Source organism: Petromyzon marinus, chromosome 36 (assembly GCF_048934315.1).
Source record: "Petromyzon marinus isolate PM22_M1 ecotype Great Lakes invasive population chromosome 36, UKy_Petmar_22M1.pri1.0, whole genome shotgun sequence".
Lineage (NCBI taxonomy): Eukaryota > Metazoa > Chordata > Hyperoartia > Petromyzontiformes > Petromyzontidae > Petromyzon > Petromyzon marinus.
In genome coordinates, this window is record NC_133702.1 from 5,015,327 (window position 1) to 5,030,513 (window position 15,187).

The window sequence follows — 15,187 nt, forward strand, 5'->3', positions numbered from 1 at the left end:
ACATGAGTCCATTACAAACATCAACAAAGAAATTGTTCTCAGAAGCCAGGTATGATATTATGAGCATACGTATATATTTTAATGCATGATCGGATGCATCTTTAGAGCCCAGGAAAGAACCAAAGAGTATGGAGCCCAGGTGTTGTTTATGTAAGTCTCGTGGAGCCTAGAATTAGAATCGCTGCAGCACATTGCAAAATAATGCAGTTCGCCATGCAACAATGTGAAAGTGATTTAAAGCTTTCGTGACTGCAATAATTCATATTCTTGTTTTATATATATTTTATTATTTTATTGTTTCCCTTCAACGTGACTTTACCGAAAGAGCTAAGAAAAATGTGAAAGTGGTAACACGGAAAATAAATTAGGGGGGCAGCTCCGACCGATGCAAATCAATAAACTAAAAACAAGACACGTGCGAAGTCCGCAGAACAATATTTTACTTTTCATCAGAAATGTAGCGGATAAACAATTATAACGTGATGGCAAAACGTACACTGGCAAAGCAGTGAAATCATCTCGTATGTGTTATTAAGAAACTTTAGATATCTGTAATCGATAAAAAAAAATCCAACATGAAATGTTCAACTCTTACGTTGTCTGTTGAACAGAAAAGTAAACAAAAGAGCTGTAGAGGGTGGTCCAGATATTGTTCTCGAAAACGTTCTTTTTTTCAAAGTAAGGTTTTATTTAAAACATAAATTGTTATGCAAAGGGAAAAAATGTTAAGGGTCAATTAATTGGAGGCCACAAGACATCTGCACCACCCTGTACACTGTCCTCATAATGCCACCAAACTCATGTGGGGGGGGGGGGAATGTCCAGGTATATCCGTTTCCTTAAAAAAAACACATCGTTATTTCCATTAAAACCAACCCATTGCTTTGCACGCGATTCAATTCTTCGTCTTTCAGAGCTGGGGTCGGGTAACCTGAGGGCTCCGGAGCCGCGCATGTGGCGACTCTGCAAGGACTGCTGCTTCCAGAGTTATTTAGTCAGGACTACCACAGTCTCGTATTGACCCCACGGTGCACTGCGGCTCTTGAGGTATTGAGTGATTCTTTTTTTCTTTTAGCAAATTCAAGAAAACGAATTGTTGCCAAGCCCTGTTTCAGAGTGTGACCTTATATTTTTTCAATTTGTTGTCAATGTTCAGCTCCACACCTCCTACCATAATAACCCCACTGTGCCCCCCCTCCACCGTTAAATGCTGCGCACGATATATCTTCCCCCATCTTATTTTGAGGACCACTATCCATAATAAGTGTTGCTCGCAAGCAAAAAAAAACCCGCGAGCATAAAATACAATAAAAATTAGTTTTCAATATTATTTTGATACTTACAAAACTGTAAACCGAACATTAACTTACTTTTTTTTTTAAGTAGCAGCGCAAAAAATATAATTCTTCGCTGTCCCACGTCTCCGGGAAAATCAGGTTGCATTCAACAAAGTCGCTGTATTATTGCATCCGCTTCATGTTGTTGAGAACAAAGTTGGAAGCGGGGTACTGCTCATCAAAGACACACCACCATGCGATCCGCAGTCACGCGCACCGCGAACAATATCGAACGATGCCCTGCCATTGTGCGATAGGCCCACGAGCATCTCAATCACCGGAATTCTCTCTTCTCTGTCGTTGTACTTATTACCGAGCAGTCACGAGCCCGGTTGATGAAGCTCCTCTCTACTGCGTGATTTTGGCTTTGCTACAGAGCGTTGGTACATGCCGTGCTCCCGGCTACATTCGCAATGCTATCCAAGTCAAGCAGCCTCCCTCTGCTCCTCTTCTCTTCCCTACCGCTTGTCCAAGAGTTAAATGTCTCTACAAGGATTCCCCCATTACACTCAGCCCCGTGGAATTCCAAGTAGGATACATTAATCCAGTGAAACGTATACAGGAGGCCGTGGGTTCGATTCTGACCCTGACGCCTGTATATTTGGAGTTTGTATGTTCTCCCCGTGGACGCGTGGATTTTTCTCCAGGTCCTCCGGGTTTTCCATCCACATTTAGAAACATGCATTTAGAGTATTTGGCTGCTATAAATTTCCATATTTGTGGCCAAGTCGATTCTGAAAAAGAGCTACATAGCTCAGTGAGCCTTACCTCGTAAAATAAAATAAATAACGTATGCCTTGTTAGTAACATAAATCTGAATGCATACCCTTGAAATTTTTTTTAATGAGTCTAATGGGAGACATTTTAGGGAGATGTTGTGTTTCCAAATATTTTTTCAATGAACCCAGTGTACGTTTGTTAGTCAACAAAGAGAAATATTGAAACCATTGTATAAAAAAGCAGCAAGTGTTTCCCCGTTGGACAATTTCTCCGAATGAGTACACGGCAATATACTCTCCAGATTTGCAATATTCATTCTGCAAGTGCAGCCACATTGTTACAGGTTCTGGGATAGTTAGTATCGTCAGTAATCGCAAAACAATATAACAGATATTCTTGGCTCTTTCGGTAAAGTCACGTTGAAGGGAAACAATAAAATAATAAAATATATATAAAACAATAACATTCTCACGAAACGTCGTGAGAATTGTATTGTTTTATATATATATTTCATTATTTCCCTTCAACGTGACTTTACCGAAAGAACCAAGAATATGAATCACTGCAGTCACGAAAGCTTTAAATCAAAATATAACAGATGTTAAAGTAACCCTGGTGGAAAAAAAAACTGGCATCGTTCTATCCACCGGCTCTGTTCTAATTTCGGTTTACAGCAAAATGTGAATGTCAAGTTTCCAAAAGTTAACAATATAATACGAAACGTCATACAAACTGGAGATACGTTTTCGTGGCAATGGAAAAAAGCCACAGAATGCATGCACAAATTACAAAAAAATACCACTTCATCAATACATTTGCATTGCAAAGGATAAATTATAAACTGGCAAATCGTGGCTACATATGGTACAAAAACACAGCCATGCTACATCAAGGCTAAGTTGTCAGCAGACAGGAGCGCAGCGAAATATTTTTCTTTACTCTACGAGATCTGATCTATGCTGTCGGCCTTCACCAACCTGCAGTGACCAGCGTGGTGCAGTGTGGTCAAATGACTCGCACGACCCAAACAGTGTTTGTAGTCCCTAATGGAGCAAAAAGTGCCGTACATGCATGCAAACATGAGATATATCTCGACACACATTCTGTTTGTAATTCCAGTACCACGAAAGTCTAATTTCTGAACAAAAAAATAAGGCATTTCAGATACTACTGCTGAGTTTTATTCACGCCTGTGCTGTATAGCTCTTCGATATGTTTTCGGGTCGTGCCGCGTGTTGTTTGGTACGATGTCCGACGTTTCGCTCCACGTGCCGGTAGCTTTTTCGGGAAGCTTTCCTTCCGGAAGCTCTGGGGGCGTCGTGCTGAACGACAAGCGGTACAACTCCGAAAACGCATCGGAGCGGCTAAGGCATTTCAGACATTGTAAACAGCTTGCAGAAAGTTACTGGGGGGGAGGGGGACGACGACTGTCCACACAAATAAATAATCAAGCGTCGCCTCCCGTGGCCCCGATCCCCGCACCGTCGTCACGAGCGCCGGCGCCGTCGCTGGCGGCGGTGGCGGTGGCGGTAGCGGTAGCGCGCTCGGCGTACGGGGCCACACGTTCGCGGTGCCCTGGGCCAGGGCCGTCGTACGGGGCGGCCGTGCGTCTCAGCAGGAACACTCCGGCGTGCAGGCCGCCCACATTCACCCACACCGTGTGCGCCTTCCGCCACAGGTGACCCATCTGCATCAGCACCTGTGGGACACCGGGGGGGGTGGAGGGCGAGAGAGTTGTTCGCAGCAGGGAGAACGAGTGCTTTGTTCGACATATTCCTTGGCTGTGTGTCCGGTGCTGCACGAGGTGATAAAGCTTCGTTAATGAGAAACGAGACTTTAAAAAGGGGGGAAGGGGAGGTGGGCAGACTCTTTTCTGTAGCAAGGACCGAATAGGTCTCACATGGTCAAGATGCCACGCAACGTCATTACGTCTCTTCCTGTGATACTGACGAGGCCTGCCAGGCACACGCGAATTTTATTTCGTGGCCCACTCGAAAATTAAGTTGAAGAACTCTGCTTGAAGAGTAAAGAAGGGCTTTTATCATCCGGGTAAAAAGCAAGAAATTATAGACTTCATAGTCCACCACATCACTTGAAATGCGCACCCGATGTGATTACATGTGCACATTTGACTCTGAAAAGAGCATCGGTTGGTCAGCAAAAATGGGTCACCATCCCCTTGGAAGTGTCTGTCACAGGGCATCATTTGGGTGGCGGCCCAGGCAGGTTACCTTGGACATGCATTTCTTGTCTTGCGTGAGGAGGGCCGCGCGCCCCGTGCCAGGCCTGCACACGCGAGCGAGCTCCAGCAAGCACGCCGGGTACAGGTCCCAGTTCCTCCGGCGCGATCCCATCCTACGAGCCAGGCACAGGGAGGGCGATTGTGAAATTTCGCGACGATAAGAGTACGCGATTTATTTTCATTTTGTCCAAAAATAGCTATGAAAGAGTCTCAATAAGGATTTTCTTTTTATTGGAATGTTTTGGACGGTTCCATTTAAGTGTTTTTTTTCATGTATCGTGCGGAAACAAAGCGAGAGTGCCCTGAGAAAATCCACGCGCCGCAAGGCGATAACAAACATCTGTGCATGTGGGATTACAAGCAGTTTCTACTGCGCCCTCTCCAAGCCACATTGCTGAAAGCGTGGGGGTTTCAAGTGTGCGGGTCATGCGCCAAACCCTTGCCTTCGCAGTGCTGGATTAAAGGCACATGTGCCACCACATCTGGCTACAACGAAGTTGCTCCTGGTGGCCGATGAATGGCTCAGTCAGGTAACAGTCAAATTGGCCATCCTGAGCCAGCACATGTGAGATAAATGAGCCCTTTTTTTAATACGACAGTAAAACAAAATAACTGAAAGAAACTATATTAATAATAATGCCCTTTATTTATCAAAGACAATCTGACCAAGTCTTGAGGCTATTTATCAGGATTGATGAGCAATTGGATTGTGCCAGCAAACTGGATTATCCAAAGGAAAGATAACCTCCACATGAGGAGATGTTACGGTATTCAAAGGTGGATTAAACCAATTGCACCATAGCCATTGGCCTGGCTACTTCGACAGCTATGAGCGCTATGAGCCTACACCACCTGGTGTTTCCCTGGCAGTCTCCCATCTAAGCAGTCACCATTCTCATCGCTGCTTATCTTCAGAGATCTGACAAGACTGGGTGCTTTCAATGTGATTTGGTCATTTATATTCGACTAAAACCTTTTGCACAATATAAAAAAACGATATATTTAGTTGTCTTTATTTTTAAAACATTTCCGAGCTTTCTCCGAGCTTACATTTACAAGCAAATTTCTTACACTGACACGCTAATCTCTCTTACATTGGCACGCTAATCTCTCTTACATTGGCACGCTAATCTCTCTTACATTGGCACGCTAATCTCTCTTACACTGACAGGCTAATCTCTCTTACACTGACACGCTAATCTCTCTTACACAGGCACGCTAATCTCTCTTACATTGGCACTCTAATCTCTCTTACATTGACACGCTAATCTCTCTTACATTGGCACGCTAATCTCTCTTACATTGGCATGCTAATCTCTCTTACATTGGCACGCTAATCTCTCTTACATTGGCACGCTAATCTCTCTTACACTGACAGGCTAATCTCTCTTACACTGACACGCTAATCTCTCTTACATAGGCACGCTAATCTCTCTTACATTGGCACTCTAATCTCTCTTACATTGACACGCTAATCTCTCTTATATTGGCACGCTAATCTCTCTTACATTGGCACGCTAATCTCTCTTACATTGACACGCTAATCTCTCTTACATTGGCATGCTAATCTCTCTTACATTGGCACGCTAATCTCTCTTACATTGGTACGCTAATCTCTCTTACATTGACACGCTCATTTCTCACGATACAATGGCCACCCCCACAGCTTCGTTTGTCAAGATTTCTCTGATCTTTCATTTACATGCAAATTTCATCTCTAACCCCGCCCGCTGACCCTTGGGCTACACCCATCCCAAAGCTTTATAACTCCCTGCCTTAGCAGCGCCACCACCATATATTCTCAGCAGCTCTCCCGCTATATTTTTCACCTGATGACGATTGCTTATGTTGCGATCGAAACGTCGTGATATTGTTATTATTTTTATTATTTGTTCTATCTACGTGGCTTTACCGAAAGACCCAGAGAATATGAATTTCTGCAGTCACGAAAGTTTTAAGTCAAGAAAAATTTTTTTGGCTCAAATAAACGGTTTATTTTCAGTGAAATGGTTTATATCCACGTGAAAAAAGTGACCACCATCTCCATGATGAATTCGCGTAAAACCTCATCCTAAACGAGACTGCTCAAGCGCAGCGAATGAGGCCACCCAAGCGCACTCGTAAGCACGCAAAAAAATCAATCAACCAGAGTGTACGTGTGTGCAAACACAGCAGCCCGATTGAAAACAACGGAGTTGACTGAATCTCAGAATCAGAATATTTATACTGCTGGAGGAATCCGATGAGCTATAAAGCTCTTTATCGCAGCTGGCCAGTTGGGGCGGGTCAGAACGTTACAACAGCGACAACTCACCGAGGCCCCGTGGCCACTCGATCCCACCCCTCTCCCCCTCGTACCTCTTTCCGAACGGCATGTCGGTGACACAGGCGTCCACGGAGGCCGTTTTGAGTGGCAGGCGGCACACGTCCCACTGCACAATGTCGACGGGAAGGCTTCTTCCCCTGAAACGGCACGTGATTTAAATGGTCGTTGCAATGTACAACACGCGTAGACAAATGGGTACTGATGTGATGACCTTGCGTCCAACCATAACCTCTCTCAGCTGACGCTCGCTACCTGCACAGGAACGTCAACTATGGCACTTGGGTCATCCCCTCCCCCCCTCTTTCCCTTCCCCCATCTTCCCTTGTATGTTAGTCATCTTCTCCCTTACCTTCCCCCCATAGAAAGTTTCACTTCTCTGCTAGAGGCTCCCCACCTGGGTGGGGCAGAGAGCCCAATCCCACCCCTCTTCACCAAGCCCGGCCGCGTCGATCTCGAGGCTTTTTGTTTGCGGGATTTATGCCCCCCCCCCCACTCCTCCCCCCCTTCTTGTTCTGTGATCGGTGCTGTGCACCGTGCTCGTGGTGATTTAAAAGATAAATAAATAAACACTATGCCACTTGGGGTGCGTGCCTCGCCTCCCCTTTGGTTGACCCTGCCCACCAGGTTCTCCGTGCTAGCGCAGACGACCCGGAGCGTCACGTTCATTCTATTCGACCAGGTGAGAGCTCGAGAGACGAGAATAGACGATTTTGCACGAGTGACCGGAGAACCTTGTGGGTGGAGCAACAGAAGGGTTGAAGGGTCAGCCACAGGCCTGAGTGGCTGCACCAAACCGAACGTGACCGCCGGGACTCGGGGATAGGGAGGGCCTTTGCCCCAGAACGCATCGTAGCATTCCCAAAGTGCTGTAGTTGGCTTTCCCCGAGCATGCAGGTAGCAAACCTGATCTTAATATCCGGCGGGAAATCAGCAATAGCGACCTCCGATTAGCACGGTTGGCTACGTACGGTGTGAAAGAAGTTCAACATACATACAAATGTAAAGGACTGCAGCGCAAAAATGCGGGGTGTTCTAGAAAACGCTACTGTGGCCAATCAGTAGGCCTAGCCTGATCTCTGACGTCAACTCTATACGTTCCCATTTTCCCCCCACACACGTTAAAAGCGCATCCATTAACCACACGGCCATTGGGACCAAAACTCTTTGGACTGGCCAAGGCGGCGGTATTCTCCGCAGAGGAGCGAACGCACCCGCTGTTCCGCTTGCTGTTGAGGTGGTTGACGTTGTTGACGGAGCGGTTGGTGGCCATCGGAAAGCTGTCGCCGCCGATGTGGAAACTCCGGGGCCACTCCATGCCACACTGCGGCGTCACGCGCGTACACTCCCCTCGGTGATTCGCTCGCGGCCACCAACGTGAACATCATTACACAATACGACGTGGGTTTATAACAAGTCAAAGTGTTTGCGCGCTGTATGTCGTGGGAGGGGGCATGTGCTAGGAAGCGGCCGAGTGTGGACGACACGGGCACTGATGAAAGGAATGAAACCTCCCCCCCCACACCCACTCCATCCAACGTCCGCCCCCCTCTCTTCGTAGCCCAGGTTCTGGGCCGCTCTTGTCTGTGGACCCTGGTGCAGTTGCACTGCCTAGACACTCGATAGCTATGGCACTGACACTACGAGAAGGGTGATGACGCGGGGGGCAGTAAAGGGGGGAGGGTAGGTAGAAATTCGAGGGGAAAGTGTTATTAGAGAAGTGACGAGTCAAAGGCAGTCAAAGAGAGAGGGGGACGGGAAGGTTCTAAACCAGGGGACGTAGTCGGAAAGACAGGACGACTCGGGGAGCTACTTCCAGACAGCAGGGCGGCACGAGAGGAGCGATCGATCACAATAGTGAGGTTGGCAGTGGCTTTTACAAACAGGAGTCTATAAAAAAGACTTGAGAGAGATGAAGTGGGCGAGGTATGTGTGTATGTTGAACTTCTTTCCAACCGTACGAAGCCAAATGTGCTCATTGGAGGTGCAGGGAAGGACAACAATAGAATCCAAGACCTTGAAAATGCAAAGGGTGACCGTTGTAACTGCCCCAAGATTTCATTGCGAGTCAAAGAGGAATCGGAGGATAGGAGTGATGTGATCTCGCTTGCGGGCACGAGTGGCGTTGTGTGTCACTGCACTGAATGGTTATTAAGGGGACAGATTCCAAGTAGTTTCTATGCTCGGTGACAGCGTGCCATCGTACCTCCACAGGTATGGCTCCTGTGCCACACATCGGGTCAATGATTATATCACCAGGCTGCGGGCTGCAAAGTCTGTAAAATAACAAACGCATCGGGTAACAAGAACATTCGCTTATACTCCTGCCAATGATGATCAAGTAAAGCATATACCAATAATGAGTGTTTGAAAACCAGAATACCTGGAGAAAACCCACACGATGGAGATGGTAACAATTAACACTGCCACCTCTTGGCTACCATGCTGCCCCATGCCTACAACACCTGACAAGGCCAGACGGTTACCCATACAAGTACCGACCAGGCTCCACTCTGCTTAGTTTTCGAGATCCTATCAGATCAGGCACACCAAAGGTGATTTTAGGCATAACAAGTTCATGTCAATTTCCCGCTGTGCTTATTAAAATCTCATCTGAAAAGTAAAAACTCACTTTATAATTTGCATACGCAGAAGATAGGCTGTATTCTTTGGGTCTTTTGGTAAGGTCACGTAGATAGGTTCAAATAACAAAAACTACGACGTTTCGATCGCAACACAAGCGGTCGTCATCAGGAAAAAGGGTGATGACGGACCGCTTGTGTTGCGATCGAAACGTCGTAGTTTTTATTTTCTTTGAACCTATCTATGTGACCTTACCGAAAGACCCAAAGAATGTTAATTCCTGCAGTCACAAAAGCTTTAAGTCAAGCAGATAAACTGTTCCCTAAATATATTCTCATGTTATGAAATGAAAAATAAACAAAACTGCATTGGAACTCTTTCAGCTAGCAGAGAATGGATCAGTAAAATGGCATCACAGAACAACTTCTGATGTCAAATCAATAGGCCTCTTTATCCAGATACGGGGTGGGTTTCACATACCCTGCAAAGAGTGGTTATCGCATGTCTACCAAAATCTAATTTAAGAAGTCGATTTCCCAATTTTATTCCAATTGCGCTACTGGCATCACCACATGAGATGAAGAATCCATTTGGAACTCTGGTAGTGTAGATCTTTGCCCCGTGTTAGAAAGTGGCTAGGGGGGTGGGGGGGGGAGGTGCTCTGGCTCAGCGGTCAACACAGATTTACCGGCGATTTCATGAGACGCGGGACTAGGCTCGCGGTGTGTGCATTGCCTGAGCATGCCGTAGGCCAGGGTAGAGCGCAGGGTAGTAGGACCGAAGTGCGTGATGTTTCTCCGATGAAGGCTCTCCTCCGTGAGGGCGATGCCCACGCACATCTCCTGGTCGTGGATGTTCACCAGCACCTGCAGCCAAAGGCCGGGTTCATCGACCAAACGGCTCACCGAGGGGCGCTCACAAACAACTGTGACTATACCCCGCATGGCAAACACATGGAGATGCAGAAAGATGAATCGCCGGAGAGGTGTTTAGATTCCACTTGCCTCCACGTCAAAGTTCTTCATGTCCGCCTTCCAGCCGAAGTGATCCTGCACGGCTCCACCAAACTCACGCGCCACCTCCATGGAGGTGAAGCTGTGTCCGTCGCCCGCGCGATTGCAGGTCACGCGAAATCGCAATGTCCTCCCGCCATCCCCTCCCGGAAGCTCCTCCGGCTCCTCCGGTGCCGCAACATCTTCTCCTGAGGCAGGGCTCTCGGTGTCTCCGGCCTCCACGACGTCCTCCCCCTCTTTTGCGGTCGTAGCTGATAATGCTGCTGCTGCTGCATCTAAGATGGGACGGTGAATAAGAGTGGACGTTCAGCGACTAGATCAAGCGTTCAACAAATTGCACAAGCAGTGAAGTTGTGATGGAATGAGGTGTATTTAACGGCAGCACGGACAGTGGTCGAGACTAAAGATGGAGTAGCAGTCAAAGAAGAGAACACACCCGAGAGGAAGTCCTCGAATCGCATGACCATGAGAGATGGCATAGGGATTACTTTACACACTATATAAGACACGGCGTCAAAACCGAAGGTATATACAATTAAAATCGTTTCCACAAAACACCCACTCCAAATCACACTTAAGAGAGTGGATTAAACCGAGATGATGCCACTGCACCTTGCTCATCACGGCCAGTGGCGTCCGAGGAGTCGTGAACTTTGAGACGATGGACGCCATCTTCCACGCTGCCCGTCGCCCCTGGTGCTGCGATGCCCTTTGCAACGCTGCCCCGTTGCTGCCCTTGCGGCTGCCCACGTCGTTGTCCATGCGTCTTCTTGCGCTTTATGTCGTTGTTTTGCCTCCAGAGGCCCAGGGGGATGTCCCATGACAGCTTGCTCGGGAGCGCGGTAAAGTCTGCCAAGGCCTCCTCCTGCAGTGCGTGGAGACTTTTTACGAGCCCACATAAACATCCAAGCCCCTCCAGCGCAGGCCCTCGTGATACTGCAAGTGGCTTTCCACTGACTATTTGCCGAGCTGAACCAGAACTAAACTGTGAAACTCTGGCCTCACAAAAATCTGAATCGGAATCTGGCTCACGGCCTAGCTAGGTGGAATAATCATAATTGCAATTTGAAAATTATTAACATCAGTGGCATAGCTCGTGTTGCGCAGTGGAAAAAAGAGCTTTATAGCTCATTGGATTCCTCCAGTATAAATAAACATTGTGATTTTGGAAAATAACTTGGTGCATGTTGATCTGCACCAGACTGGCTCAGAACAACGCCGTTACGGTTCAATTGTAGAGTGGAAAAGAGGCACTCGATTAGGATTCACACAAATACACACGGACACAAAATCCTCAATATAGCTTGCAAAGACTCTTTGAAAAGGCTGCCATTGGCTGCTGAAATAAAAGTCTTAAATAACAAAAATATCTGCACGTAAATAAAAATATAATAACACGCACATATGCATGTATGTATGTTGGACTTCTTTCGCATCGTACGTAGCCAACCATGCTAATCGGAGGTGTGGATACACGTGCCACAATTAATAAATTTTAGACCTTACCTTGTTCTCTTTAAACTGGTAACCCTGGAACTCTTCCACCACCACAAAGAGATTGTCAACTGAGCGCAGTTGATGCACCTGCAAAGCAATCACAAGACAATTCATTAAATTCGTAGTCTGTACGCTCAACTACTTCGATAAGAACTTGCAACACTCCATAGGATTTTGAAGCATTACAAGCCTATTGCAGTGAATTAAAGTGCAATATTTAGATTTAGACACGAAATATAATTAAACATTTTTTTTTACAGCTCTTTGTGAATTAAATTTTGCGTGGCCTCCTCTCCACGTCATCCCGGTTATGGGCAGAAACATGATTTTGGACGTATGATTTGGGGGTCTTCAAAGATGTGGTAATCAAAACCATGAAGTGGTATTTTACTTCGGCATAGTATGTCAAACGATTAGGAATAAATGGTCATATTTACCATGATGTTGGACGTACTTAAATGGACTCATTCATCCACGCCGGGGTGGTGATGGTGATTTCAGTTTCGTGTTTGTGCCATACCATTGAATGACTTAATCAATAACATATATTTTATAAACCTATAATTATTATCAATATAAACACCGTTTTGGAGTAAACACGTTTTGACAGTATACCCACGGTGGACATTCAGTGAAGACATCAGCTGGTGTGCAGGAGATAGATGTATCGTTGTATTACCGGACCATGGCGACGGCTGTGAGAAGACCTTCATCCAGTAGTGGATAGTTGCCGGCTAATGACGACGATATATTATTAGGACGATTTGAAAACTTTGGACCCCAGCTTTGCCCAATTCAAGGTCTTGAAGATCGGCCGATGAATGTTGTGGAACTCCTTACTGGTGACCCCCTGGTCGCGGAGCTCCCAAACTCTTTGGTTCTATTCGGTAAAATCCTCTGTACAGGTTGGTCCCTTCACCTGATGAAGGCAACTTGTGTTGTGGCTGAAACGTCGTGATTTTTGTTTTATTTTTTACCTACGTGACTTTACCGAATAGAACCAAAGAGAATGGATCCTTGCAGTCACGAGAGCTTCAAATCTAGAGCTCCCAAACGTTGGAGATCAGACTCTCGGACAGTGTTGACATCTTTCCGTCCTGACTAAAGACACATCTTTAAAACATTTTTTTATTTAAATAGATTATTGTTAAATTACTTTCGCACCGTACGTGGCCAACCGTGCTAATTGGGGGTGCGGTTTTTGTTCCTCTCCGGCTCTTATTCCGCCAACTGGTTCCTTCTTTATCATCTCTGTTCACTCCATGCACGGCACCTCGAGACATTATTGTGAACGGCGCCTACACAAGTGCTAACTTATTACAATAATCATTATTACAATAATTATTCATTTGTGGGACTTCTCGGTGGTGACAGTCCATCCCCCCCAGGCCTGGCTGGCGCGCGCTCTACCTCTCGCAGCTCGGAGCTGGGCACCACGAACGTGATCCGCCCGCGGTCCTTGCTGACCAGCGCCTCCACGCCGATCTTCTCGCTCACCTCATCGGCGGCCGTCCCCTCGAACCCAGTGGGCACCGTAGCGCCGATGGTTACCTGCAAACGGCAATAAGGAAAGGAGATATATAGCACACCTCTAGCCTCCACGCCAACGCAGTCGCCTGCGTGCAAATGCAGACTACGTACACGGGACTCTGATCATCGAATACAACGGAGAAAAGCGAGTACCTGCACAGCATCTCCTGCAGGAACTTTTGCACTGGTTTCACCGCTTGACTGTTCGCCATCCATTTTATCCTTATCCCTGAGAAGGAAGATTACAACAATTAGCAGTGTTGAGTCACTGCTCATTAGATAGTCCACAGCACTTCAGGGTTGCTTACGTGGCAAATGGCAGCCCAGCAAAATGAATCTCTTTATTTTGCAGATACACGGCTAAGGCTGTGTGTCCTGGGCTGGCTGACGTGTGATTGCACCATCGTTAATGAGGCAAAAGCCTTTAAAGGTGGCTTTGAGTCACGCAGTCATGGCATGGCAATACATCTTTTATTAACTCACCGCGCTTCGACAGCACTCATGGTAACTTTAAAGTATTTTTTATCTCATTCACCAAGCCTCAATCTGGTGATGGTCAGTCTGGGTCATGTAGCCTTGTTGATATCAACCAAGAGCTATCGTTGTTTTTGGGTTGTCCCTTCCTTTAAGCAGGAATTAAGTTGTTTCGTGAAATGTTTTAATTGCCACGTAATTTAAACGAAGCTTCATTAAAACAAAAAAACAATGAAAAATTGCAGCACAATATTTCATTGCATTTTGGGACAGCAATGTGGACCAGGTGTAGAAATCATTACAACGCATCAGTTAATGAAGACGAATGAAGAAACAATACAAAATTAAGGACAATGAGACCTTTTGTATTGATGTGAAAGCTAAATACTGCGTGGCCATAGCGTGCACTCTAAACACTTAAATGTTCTAAACGTGGCTGATGAGAATGGAGCTTATCTTCACGGAAGCACATTGACCAAAAGGTTCGACCATATCAAAACCTTTTATGTTTCTCCTTTAAACGTATCGGTGTGGATTTTTGTCAGAAAAATGTATAGTTTAAAAAAAATATATAACGTTACAATGAAATATATTTACAAGCCTATAACCAAATACTGTAGCCCGGAATGCATTTGAACCAGTGCGGTACCTGGCTAGCGCTTAGATGGGTGATCAGGTTACGACCCAGGCACAGCCGTCAACCCCTTATCAGTGTCGTTACCCTATTACAGACCAATTCAGATACCTTATTGGTCACTCCGTACCATTATAAATCTCAACGTTCATCCCACAAAATCCCATCGCAAGGGAGAAACGCAAATAGCCAAAAACAAATTGGCCCAATTGAAACGGCCGTAAGCTGTATGGATCTGCAGACTCAATTTCCCCGTACAAGAAACGCGGAGTGAGCCGTGTGGGTTGACAGCTCTGCTCACGCTGGCCAGCAGTGTAGCAAAACCGATCGTTGTACTGAACAACGCGCACTCAACTTCTACGCTGCTTACTCCCTCACCAACTAGCGTGTGGTCAAATTTATACGGCGTAGCCAGCACCACGCCCCACCGTCTTTGTATCCCCCCGCTGCTGATGTTATTTATACACCGGCGGGAACTCGATGGATGAATTCACCCGCGGCACTTGGGAGATGCGCTCACGATCGTCCGCGCCGGCAATGACTACAAACGTGTAACGTGACGAGGGGATGGCGCATCGAGTGAGTCAAAGGAGGAATTTGTAGGATGGAGCTTTTTGAAGCCCTAAAGAGGCAAACTCTCACCAGCACGACCACCACCAAACTCAGGACCACCACCAAACTCACGACCAGCACCGCCACCAGCACCACCACGTGTGTGGTCACCCCTCACCCCCAACCTCTAACCCCGAGTTTGCAACATTTCACTTTACCATCGCGCAAAACACACAGCCCACGTATAATCGATTACGAATAACAACAATAACAACAACCGTG

General features: G+C 46.5%; 1 protein-coding gene across 2 annotated transcripts; it reads right to left on the reverse strand.

Annotated features, from left to right (window-relative positions):
* Positions 1–419: 419 nt before the first annotated feature.
* THUMPD3 (THUMP domain 3 tRNA guanosine methyltransferase) lies at positions 420–15,109 on the reverse strand. 2 transcript variants are annotated; one of them, XM_032966635.2, is made up of 12 exons: positions 14,996–15,109; positions 13,399–13,474; positions 13,126–13,266; positions 11,725–11,802; positions 10,831–11,083; positions 10,210–10,493; positions 9,941–10,071; positions 8,829–8,898; positions 7,837–7,946; positions 6,658–6,762; positions 4,289–4,412; positions 420–3,756 (listed from the first exon to the last, which is right to left on the reverse strand). In XM_032966635.2, the coding sequence occupies exons 2-12, from the start codon at positions 13,459–13,461 to the stop codon at positions 3,505–3,507; spliced, it is 1,611 nt and encodes a 536-aa protein (XP_032822526.2). In that variant the 5' UTR covers positions 13,462–13,474; positions 14,996–15,109; the 3' UTR covers positions 420–3,504. The 2 variants fall into 2 exon arrangements, with proteins under 2 accessions (XP_032822526.2, XP_075928171.1); XM_076072056.1 differs by lacking the exon at positions 14,996–15,109 and adding an exon at positions 14,848–14,976.
* Positions 15,110–15,187: the final 78 nt, after the last annotated feature.